The sequence below is a fragment of the Sinocyclocheilus rhinocerous genome, unplaced genomic scaffold (assembly GCF_001515625.1).
Source record: "Sinocyclocheilus rhinocerous isolate Xijiao unplaced genomic scaffold, SAMN03320098_v1.1 scaffold377, whole genome shotgun sequence".
Taxonomy (NCBI): domain Eukaryota; kingdom Metazoa; phylum Chordata; class Actinopteri; order Cypriniformes; family Cyprinidae; genus Sinocyclocheilus; species Sinocyclocheilus rhinocerous.
Genome location: NW_015633195.1, coordinates 1,234,324 through 1,246,032, shown reverse-complemented (window position 1 = coordinate 1,246,032; position 11,709 = coordinate 1,234,324). Strand labels below are relative to the sequence as shown.

The following is an 11,709-nucleotide window of genomic DNA, read 5'->3' as shown; positions in this document are numbered from 1 at the left end:
TATATATAGATATATATATATATCCCCCACAGGGACCCTAGCCACAGGCGAGCTCTTTCCCCGCAGAGGGGTGAATTGGTTGGCTGTCAAAAATATGAAAGCTGAGTCTCATCTGCTGGAGACCCTGAACCTAATCTCCCAGCAAAGAATGATATTGTATCTGTTACAACCATACTGATTCACTGTCAATCTGGCCCAAAGCTGCTCTCAGCTGCCCACTTGACCTTGTCACTGCAAAAGCACTTTATTTTCATTACATCACTGTTCATTGAGACTGGCAAAAAGTGCCAAACAAAGGCCATTTAACTCAAAGCATTCTTCAAAATATCATAACTTGCTTTAATTACAGTTTTCAGCGAGGTAGACCGACAAGAGCAGTCACTTTCAAATGAAACGCTTCCATTTTTACCCCCTCCATTTAAAAGGGAGATAATTATCAATCAAAATCCCCGCTCACACAATAGTCTCTCTCAGGCTGTGCTGCCATATGCTAAAATAGTATGGTTAAACAAAAGAAACTGACAATGATTTTTGTAAAAACATGCTTGACGACAGAGATCTCAGGCTCTCCTGGGAATTCAAGGGTGTATCACATTTGTAGAGTCACGGACGGTTATTCTAGCTGTTCACCATATACATCCTTCTAAATCTTTAATTAACTGCACGTTAACATATTGCTTAACTAAGTTGCTTTTTTAATTGATATTCTGTTTATACACTAGATAAATTAGATCATGAACAAGTCAGCATTACATGCTCAAGTTAATATATTTGTACTCATGAAACTCAGCACAAGATTATAATGGTAATTTAGTGTTAGTAAATTGCTGATAAAATGTTGGTTGCCAATTCCTTTACCTTTATAAACAATCAATATTTAAAGTTGATTTTTAAGAATAAAGTATGTACTTTTATTTTTTTTTAATGTTATCAGCAATTTGCTAACACTAAACTGAAATTTACATAGGTTAATCATCCCCAAAACATAGGTTGTTGATCACTTCAAAAAGTGTAAATTCTGCTGTGCTTTCAACATTGCTTTAGTCATATCAACTTCAGTAATCTCAGCCAACAATCTAAGTTTGTGCCTGACTAGTTTGACTAAATAATGGAAGATGGGCCGAGTGCTAGGGGGAAAAAATCCATCCTAATGGCTAATGCTGCAGAAATTACACTACCATTTAACAGCTCTGGGTCAGCATGATTTTTTTTTTTTAAATAATACTTATTCAGCAAGGATGCATTAAATTGATCAAAAGTGACAGTAAAGACATTTAGAATGTTACAAAATGTATATATATATATATATATATATACTGTATACATACATACATACATACATATATATATTATGCTGTTCCTGAACAGTATTGTACACATAACTGCATGAAAAGGGGGCAAAAAATAAAAAATAAAAAAATACTCTGATCTCTCACCACTCTCAAAGCAGGCGTCGAAGACGATGTGACCTTTCTTGGGTGGTCCAGTGTATCCTGGAGGGGTGACCATCAGTTTGTTCACATTCCCCACCAGAGCATCCTCTCCCCCCGTTTCATTATCTGCCACACAAAATTTAGAAGTACATATATGCAGTTTCCAATCTCTAAATAGAATGATACAAAATGTATATATATATATATATATATATACTGTATACATACATACATACATACATATATATATTATGCTGTTCCTGAACAGTATTGTACACATAACTGCATGAAAAGGGGGCAAAAAATAAAAAATAAAAAAATACTCTGATCTCTCACCACTCTCAAAGCAGGCGTCGAAGACGATGTGACCTTTCTTGGGTGGTCCAGTGTATCCTGGAGGGGTGACCATCAGTTTGTTCACATTCCCCACCAGAGCATCCTCTCCCCCCGTTTCATTATCTGCCACACAAAATTTAGAAGTACATATATGCAGTTTCCAATCTCTAAGAACACAAAGGAAATAAAATTTTCAGCAATGAAAGTCTGCCTGTTGCTGACTTCAAAATTCCTTGGCAATAGTTATATCATATTCCTGTAACACAGCATTTAAAACCTGCCATTTAAACAGGGTTGTGGTCTGTGTGCATGACAGAAAACAATGCCAACACCTAAGTTCTTAAACTTAATTGAGTCTGAACAATTGTACACAAACATGAGTTGAAATATGACAACAGAAGCAAAATCTAAAAATAATAAAAGCAAAAACTATTAAAGAAATGTGGATTCAAAATTTACTCCAATCCCATATTATTTTCGTTCTTAGAATGAACTCAAAAGGAGATCTTATGCAGAATGACAGCACTCAGACATATATATATATATATATAGACATATATATCAGATATACAGTATATATATATATATATTCATCCTGTCTATATATATATATATATTCATCCTGTCTATATATATATATATATTCATCCTGTCTATATATATATATATATTCATCCTGTCTATATATATATATATATTCATCCTGTCTATATATATATATATATTCATCCTGTCTATATATATATATATATTCATCCTGTCTATATATATATATATATAAGGAGTTGAATTCAGAAAATTCTCACATAAAGGCGGTTGTCTTCAGTGGCGGAACCAGAGGGGTGTCCGGGGTGGTACTTGACACCTCTGACATCCGATTGGCCACCCCGGGTGCCACCCCAACATTTTATTGCCTACTGGCAGTTGCTGATGCTGATTGACATCTCATTTGTCAAAATATGTTTATTTTGGGTTTCGCCGGCAGCGCAAGCAATTTTCAAATCGAGGACGACCCAAGGACGAGAGAAGCCAGCTCAGTTATTTACTTCAGATTAGGGTAATTTAGGATGGTTGTTGATTTTAATGTACAGGTATGATAATGGGGATTTTTAATTAAGATAAAAATGTTTGTAACTGGATGATCAGATTTAACCAGACTGTCATATTTTTGCACAGGGTCAATTAACATGAAAAGAAAGGGCGAGATATCAGACTTCTTTTTAAAGAAGCACAAAGAGGCAGATCAGATTCAAACAGACCCCACCCCTTGCACTGGATCCCAGAGCAGGTCCATACCTGAGACTAGTCAGAGTCAGTGTGGTCAGACTTCAGGTCCACCAACAGGTCAGAGCATCTACTCAGCAATCACATGCAATTTCAGAATTTAAGTTGAGCTTCAGCTTTTAACAGATGATTTTGTCAGATTAAAGGGACAGTTCACCTAAAAATCAAAATCCTGTCATTTACTCACAACAAGTTATTTTGAATCATGTTGGTAATGAAATAATTGTGGGAAATAATAAGTGACGGTCATTGTGTGTGTGTTTTTTTTACTATTCTATGGGAACCACTAATGGATCTTGTGTTATAAATAGATGTATCATGGGATGACACAGAGACCTCTGGCTCTGAGCAAGACAGTGAGCCAGAGATGACAGAAGATGTCACTGAGCCCCTTCCAACTGCATCAAGCACCAGATTTGCTATTCCAAAAGGACCCAGTGGTAGGCCAGACCTATACTTTAGACTACACATTTTAGTTAGCAGCTGTCAGTTAGCTAATTTGTGGATTCCTTAATTGTACATTTCCATATAGATATGACATATTTAACATTATACTATTATTTTATTATAATATTATTTATTTTGCATTTCAGACATCTCAAGATCCAGAGAAGAGGGTCCTGTACAGCCATGTTTGAAAACATTCCTCAGAGCTCAGCATGGTACTAGGAAAAGGGCTTTCAACAGCTCCTGGTATAAGGACAATTCATGGCTTGAATATTCTGTAAGTCAAGATTCAGCTTATTGTTTGCCTGTAGGTATTTTTCTTTGCCCAATACACCTGAATCTGCCTTCACATCCCAGTCTAACTGGAAAAAGGCACTGTTTAAAGATTCTGTGTTTAAGCTCCATTTAAAGGCAGAGCATCATATCAATGCTATGTATGCTTGGAATCAGCATAAAAGGGCTATCAACAGCAACTTATCAATGCTGGATCTCATTAATGAGGAACGGAAAAAGAAAGTGGAGAAAAACCGTTACATTAAAACTATTGCCGATGTGCTACTGTTAACTGCCACTCAAAATATTGCACAGAGAGGTCAATAAACAAGCTACAAGCTTCAATAAACAAGCTACAGGTAGTCCAAAATGCAGCGGCGGAATTACACAAGCATCAGTCTGGATCCAGCCCTTACAAAGACCTGAGATGACCGAACACCTGAGAAGAGATGATGCAAACCCCTCAGAGAACCTCTGATGATGCCAACCCTGAAACAACATAAACTACCAAATTTTGCTACAAGCAGGGGCGGTTCTAGGGGGGGCAGAGGGGCCCCACTCTGGACCCCCTAAATTTGGAATCGTATCACACAAAACAACTTTGGGTGCAATGCGCAGTTTGTCCTGTGGGTGGCAATAATGGAAAAAGTAAAACATCACCAGCTGCTACTGGCACAGAGCCAGACACGTTTTTACAGCGCTGCGCATTAAAATCAATCACACACGATTCTGTTGAGCTTATAAATGCAGCGGCCAATCAGAGGCGTTCAGATGAGTCATCGCCGAAACGCCGATGTTTTGTACAGTGCGCGCGCGCGCTGACTGAATTCTGCTCTCTGGCGAATTTTCTCATCATAAACAACAAAGTGCAGATGTGCGTACGAATGTAAGTAAGATATTCATTTCATAGTGTAAACCGCTTCAGTGATTTTGATGGGAGTTTTTGAGAGAGCCTGAACTCTGGCTAGACTGAAGTCAGTGATATTGTTTTTGATAATGTAAATGTTCTTTGCTCTCTTTCTGTACCATGAAAGTGTTATAATTTGTAACTTACAATGTTTTTATTAAATTCACATTAAATACAAAGTCAGTCGTATTAAAAATATTTTATGGCATACATCTGGTACTTAAGTAAAAAGAGGGTTTTTTGCATAGTTAATAGATTACACTATTTATGCTACTTTGCCCATCGCCCATTATAGATCAACAACGCAAGTGGCCCCTGACAAGCTACTACTAAATATATTGTAGAAACTTAATTTTCTGTAAAGCTGCTTTGCAACGATTTGTATCGTGAAAAGCGCTATACAAATAAACTTGAATTGAATTGAATTGAATTGAAGAGGTCATCGAGAGTCTGATGACTCTGAGAACTATGGAAAGACCTGAGGTTGAGGAGATTGTGGAGCACTGCAAAATAAGTGTACAAACAGTGTGTAAAAGACAGCCTAAAACAAGCTTAAAGGGGTCATATGATGCGATTTCAATTTTTCCTTTCTACCGATGAGCTTTGTAAAAATCGGCGCGTTTCAGAAAGGCGGGGCATAGAGGAGAAACAATAATGTACAGCATGTGGAAAATAATGTGTTTTTTGAACTTTAAACCGCATAAACACATTTCATTACACCAAATACACAAAATAATGTTCTTTTTAGCAGCATCATATGACCCCTTTAAGACTTCATGACTTATTAATGATGAGCACTGTAGGCCAGAAGATTAGTGACCAAAGTGATGGTGAGAGCTTTCAAAGAGCTATATTTTATCAGGTGATTGACAGTCTCACATCTGAACTGCAGAAGCGTTTTTCAAAAAAGAATTGTGCAAGGGTTCCAGTCTCTCAACCCAAAGAGTTCAACATTCTTGAATGAAGAGACTCTATTTGCCTTTGGTCAGTTGAGTCAGATTTAGAGGACCTCAAACATGAAGTTCATCAAACCAAGTGGCTTCTTGAGAGGAGAGAGAAAAGTGGAAGTGACAGACCGTCTAATCTCCTTGATTTTGTTGTATTTCTGGAACCTTATAAAAAAGGTCTTCCATGAGCTATTTCGACTTTGTAAGATTTCTCTTGTTACACCAGTCAGCAATGTGTCTTGTGAGAGAAGCTTCTCAGCTTTAAAACTGATCAAAACACACCTTAGGACAACAATGGCTGATTACAGGTTAAGTCACCTTGGGATTCTCAGTGTTGAGTCAATGAGGGCGTGCTCCCTCAACATGGATGAGTTTGTGAAACATTTTGCCAATTCTCACCAGAACCACAGAATTATGTTGTATTAAATATGCCTAGGATAAGTTTGTAACATTGATGGCACTAAAATTGCGTTTTTCTTTTCAAAACCAGGTCTGCTTGATGCCTGCTATGTCTAATTGCAATGTTTTTTGTTGTTTTTTTTAAATGCTAATGTTTTTGCATATAAACTCAGCAATGTTTTTGCAAATAAACTCAGCAATTCATGTAACAGACACATGCTACTGTATCGTATCTCTTTGGTGCTTAAGCTTTATTTTCTGAAAATATTTTGTGTTCAACACTAATTCATTCTTTAATTTATTCTTTCCACTGTATGAGTACAGTGTGTGTGTGGACCCCCGAAATAGCAGTGGCCACCCCATGTATAAAATTCTAGTTCCGTCACTGGTTGTCTTATCAGATTACTAGTAACCTAGCTTGTATAAATACTAGTAAAGTAGTAAGGGGTAGTCCAGCTAGTTAAATACTTGTAAAGCTAGCATAAATATTACATGTCTAGTATATTTAATAAATAAATGCATAGCAAATCTAGTATAGTTTCGTAAAGATGTAGCAGAGCCAGTAAGTGTGAATATGTCAGTCATCGTACATGGAAATGTCCACTTAACAAGGCTGGACTACAAACACACGTGGTGTTGCTTTTTATGACTTATGCAGTCAATGTTAAATGGATATTTATCGCGATACGTAGACAATTTGTAATGTTCTGACACTTTAAATGCCTGCAAGTATTAACGTTACATAAACAAGGTTTATTCGGCTAACGTTAGCAAACGGTCACTCTGTTTACATGAACGAAGCGCTTATTTCATGCACCTAACAGCGAAATTTGCTCACTATACATACCCAACGAGCGTCTGTGAACAGAAAACTGTAAAATTACTCTGTATTAATGTGTTTTCATTTTACACACCAGTGTCGAGATGTTCTCTGCTGTTTTCTTCCATCGTCCGTCCATACAACCTCACACAGGCTTGCGACGCTGAACGAGCGTTTCCAAGACGACAGCTTGCTGCCGCGAGAGACGAATGGTTTGACGTAACCAGCAGGTGTAAGCGCGCGAATAGCGCACAGCTCCCCCAGCCACACGGATGTCTTCCCACAACGCGCCAAATAATGCCATGTAGCCGCATAAAAGCGTCCAAATGGAGAGGAAATGTCAGCAATGTTTACAGAGACGAAGCCCTTTATTAGCTGCTAATACAACATTCACTATAACATCGATTATATTATGCGTTTATATATGAAAAAGAAATAAATTAAGGGATTTGTGTCTGTAGGTCCATGTCTATTTATTTGAAGCCACCTATTTGCAAAAGTTCTCCTATAAGTTTAATTTAAAATGTACAAATTGTCTTTTCTGGGAAAACAGTTCAAGAATATTCATCCTGAATTAAACATATTTCTGTGCAATCAAATGCACAAAAATGTAGAACCAAGTAGCAACTTATAATACCTGCTACATACCTACAGACTACTGGCCAGAAAAAAACATTTATTTCCTTCCTGCCCAATCTTCCTGCTCCAATGGGAAACACGACAAAACAGGACAGAAAGGTGCATTGTCAAATATTTAATTTCATCTTAAAATTATAGAGATGTCGACCAGCATTGTAGTATGAGTTCAAATCGAGTCTGAGCCAAAGACCATATTTTCATGATCTTGGTCTTGTCATTGACTTGCCTTTGGATCATTTGGACTTGGTCTTGACTTAGGATTCAACCATCATTTGGTCTCAATCTCAACTCAGATTCAACCTATTCAGGTCTCGACTGCAGTATTGATGTGGATGCTATTTCCAAGTTCATTCCAAAATGAAGCGAGCAACTGAATCCCTTCACAAGGGACCATTTAGCCAAGGGTACATTCAGTAGTCACTTCAAGAAAGTAATTTTATCTTTAAATGTTTAAAAAAGTGTATTATTTGACACATGATTTAATGCAAACATTTATTTGCCACAACAATGTTAATCTACAAACATGAACTTTGCGGTTACTGTATGTCATCAAGGTAACATTAAGATTCATAATAAAGTGGCATTGAAGTATGGCTTTGTGTAGGATGTTTCAAATGGCCACATACAGTATTAGACTTCAGTTGCTCTGCCCTTCGCAGTGATTAGGATAGAGTGGTGCTCACTTTCAAATGGAATTCACACTCAGAGTCTGGATAAGAAATAAAGTAGGTAAGCACTCATCATTTAGACCTTATATAAATATGAACAAAAGAAAAATATTACTATCAATAGCTACCTTGAACCTGATATTTCTTTTTCTTATATTGTGAGGACAGAGACTGCAGTCATCAACCGGTCCCTTCAAGTGTCTCATATTTTAGAATTGCAATGTCCCTCACAACCGACACTGGTTGTCTCTCAATATAGACTGATTAAAGTATATGGATTCCAGGACAATTGGAGCATAGCCTATGCCATCAACCAAAATCAAATCCGAACTCATTAATTTTCCATTAATAGTGCAGCTTTCTGATTAGTCTGCAAATGAACAACCATATGACTTGCGTTTCAGGAGGACACAGGCATAGAGACCCTCAGCCACTAATTTTCAGCTTATGAGCGGAGCGGCGAGTGTCAGAAGCAGATGAAGAGAATGGGGGTCATCTTTAATAAGACAAAATTGGCAATGATTTTTTCCTCGTGATCATATTCGACGGCAAACTACAACCAGCAGGGAGGCCAGGGCAGATGGATTGTTTTTAAATAATGAGGAATTGTGCTGCATGGTACACCCTTCAAACTGAAAATTGAAAAGCTGTCCTTCATGCTATGTCATTCCCTAACATCTCCAATTATCTGGCTCCATGCCTCCGTTTATTTATTGAGACTGTCAATTCGTATTATGAATCGGGCAACAAAAATACAGATCGTTCAAAATTATCCCCTCCTCGTTTTTTTGTGTCTGCAGACATCTGCGCATGCTTCAGGGTGCATGTGATGTACAAGTGCACACCGACCGCATGGATCTGTGAACAAAAAGCAGAAAATTAAATTCTAGGCGAAACAGAATCAAAGCAGATATTCCTATGACAATTATGACATTCCTGCAAAAGCAGAATTTCTTCTCCGCACGCTGGTCCTGTCATGCAGTCTACCAAGTGAACATATGATTTAATGAACCCATCAATCATAGAATACAAAAGCGAAGTATAGTCCACTTCTTGATCCTCTGATTTTTTTAATTGGGTCCCACGAGACACAATGTTTTTCCACATCAAAATAAGTTTTACCCCACCATTATAACCGACTCTGCTGCTAACAATCATGCAAGACGAGTGTGACGCCAATGACTGGGATGGCAAAACTGGATTGAGTTAAACATTAAAGATGAGACTTTCATTTTGGGCTGAAGGCAATTTGAAGCTAGCACTGTAAGAGTGTTTGTGAGTGTGGGTGTGCCTTTCCAACGTGTCCAACATGTTTTTGGTGGTGTACAGGGAAACCCTTTTTAGATGAACCATGTTGGGACTCCACGCATGAGTCCCTTGCAGTGAATGGCAGGTCATCTGCATGGAACAGACAGCACACAGGAGCTCTGAACAGGCTTTATGAAGACACATAGAGTCACTATTGAGACAGCAATCAGAATCCTCCTGGGACCCCAGCGGACAGAAGAGGGAGAATGAAAGGCAGATGACTCTGGAATCAAGCAGTAGACTCCATGATTCAAGTGACAGCCCAACCCAGTGCATGCGCACGAACACACACCATCTTCTGAACGATTTTTAACCAGGTTTGTTGTATACGATAAAATTCAGAATAGGCTACGGTACTTGACAAATAGAAAATGCTGCAACATCGATAACATAATTACAGTGAGAGTGAGAAAACAGTGCTCTTTACATGATCCCTTAGTAGCATGCAACACACTAGGTGGATTCTTAACTTCATAAGATTTGCCTTTAATGATATTATATTAAATGGATTTAGCATTAAAAGTTGCAATGTTGACACTGTGGAGGTACAAACTGTATAATAGCATAAACCAAATGTGATACAGTTTTAAGTAATGGCTCATACGCACACATACACACCCTCTATGACGTAAAAATGGTAGCATTCTCTCTCATTCTCCAACGCTCTCTCCATCTCCCTTTTTTTCAGTTGGCTTCAGTCCACCCCAACAGATGGGTCAGTGTCAATAGGTTATTAACTGGACACACGCCTCTCATGGGGCCTGGAGACCAGATCATACTGTACTAAACACAGTTTTAAAAAAAAAAGAATAAAGAAAGAAACAGCTAATTTTCCTGCAGTCATACCCACTTTCAGCTAACCTCTGCTTTTCACACTCTCTAGAAACAAAACAGGCTGAAAATGTCTTATTCTTGCCTGCTTAGTTATTTTGAGAGAAAAACATATGGTTTAGTGGTTTGTATTGTACCTGAGTTTAGCTGCGTCCGTTGGCATGAAGATGATGATTAGGCTTTGCCATAGACAGTATGATATTTAATATTAAACAAAAGTTAATTGTTTAGCACAAAACAACATAATGAATCTGGACTAATTTTATCCACTCTTCCTAATTACAGCTAAACATTTTAAATTAAACATCTTGTGAAAGTCTAATTTAGTATGCATACTATATAATTATAAAGGTAAATAAAACAACACATTTTAAGATCTAAAGCTGAGAATGAGTCACTATATATATATATATATATATATATATATATACACACACAAATATTTTCTAACAATATACACTACCGTTCAAAAGTTTGGGGTCAGTAAATTTTTATTCTTTCTTTTTTATTCAGCAAGGATGTGTTAAATTGATAAGAAGTGATTGCAAAGATTTATATTTTTTAGAAAAGGTTTATATTTTGAATAAATGCTGTTCTTTTTTACTTTAACTTATCAAAGTATCCTGAAAAAAGTATTGCAGTTTCCAAAAAAATAGTTGGCAGCACAACTGTTGCCAACATTGATAATTCTAATAATAAATCAGCATATTAGAATGATTTCGGAAGGATCATGTGACACTTTATACTGGAGTAATGGCTGATGGAAATTCAGCTTTGCTTCACAGAAATAAATTATATTTTATAGGATATTAAAATAGAAACCATTATTTTACATTGTAATAACATTTTGCAAGTTAAAATATATATCATGATTTAAAGGAGACATATTATGCTCCTTTTTACAATATGTAATATAAGTCTCTGGTGTCCTCAGAATGTGTCTGTGAAGTTTCAGCTCAAAATACTCAACAGATCATTTATAATATCATTTTGAAAATGCCTATTTTGAGTGGAAGCAGAAACACGCTGTTTTTCGGGCCTGTGTCTTTAAATGCAAATAAGCTGCTGCTCCCCGCCCCCTTTTCCAGAATAGAGTTGTGCCATACAGCTCGGACCTGCTAAAAACATCTGTTTTGGTTCTGATTATCATGTTTATCGCGCTGAAATCATGAGTTTTAAACCATATGAGTTTAAACTTCTGATACCGTGTTTTCTGAGTGCACACATCCGAAGCACACGGACAGAAAGCGACTGTCACAGCATGTGAGTACTAAACTAAGTTCTCATTCACACACAAGTTTACATTAAAAACGCACATGAGTTATAAAAAACAGTCAGTTATGTCTGTGAAGGTAAACATCTGGGAAATAAATTGCATGTTTATTTTAGATCTGTGTGGCAGCAGCAATATACAGTA

General features: G+C 37.1%; 1 protein-coding gene across 1 annotated transcript in view; it reads right to left on the bottom strand.

Moving 5' to 3' along the window:
• The window catches only part of LOC107743888 (cytosolic carboxypeptidase 6-like), a 60,923-nt gene extending 59,210 nt beyond the window's left edge, over positions 1–1,713 (bottom strand). The window contains exons 1-2 of the mRNA XM_016557340.1: positions 1,710–1,713; positions 1,437–1,559 (exon numbers count right to left, since the gene is read on the bottom strand). Coding sequence (XP_016412826.1) covers positions 1,437–1,559; positions 1,710–1,713 — 127 coding nt within the window. The remainder of the gene's footprint in view (positions 1–1,436; positions 1,560–1,709) is intronic.
• Positions 1,714–11,709: the final 9,996 nt, after the last annotated feature.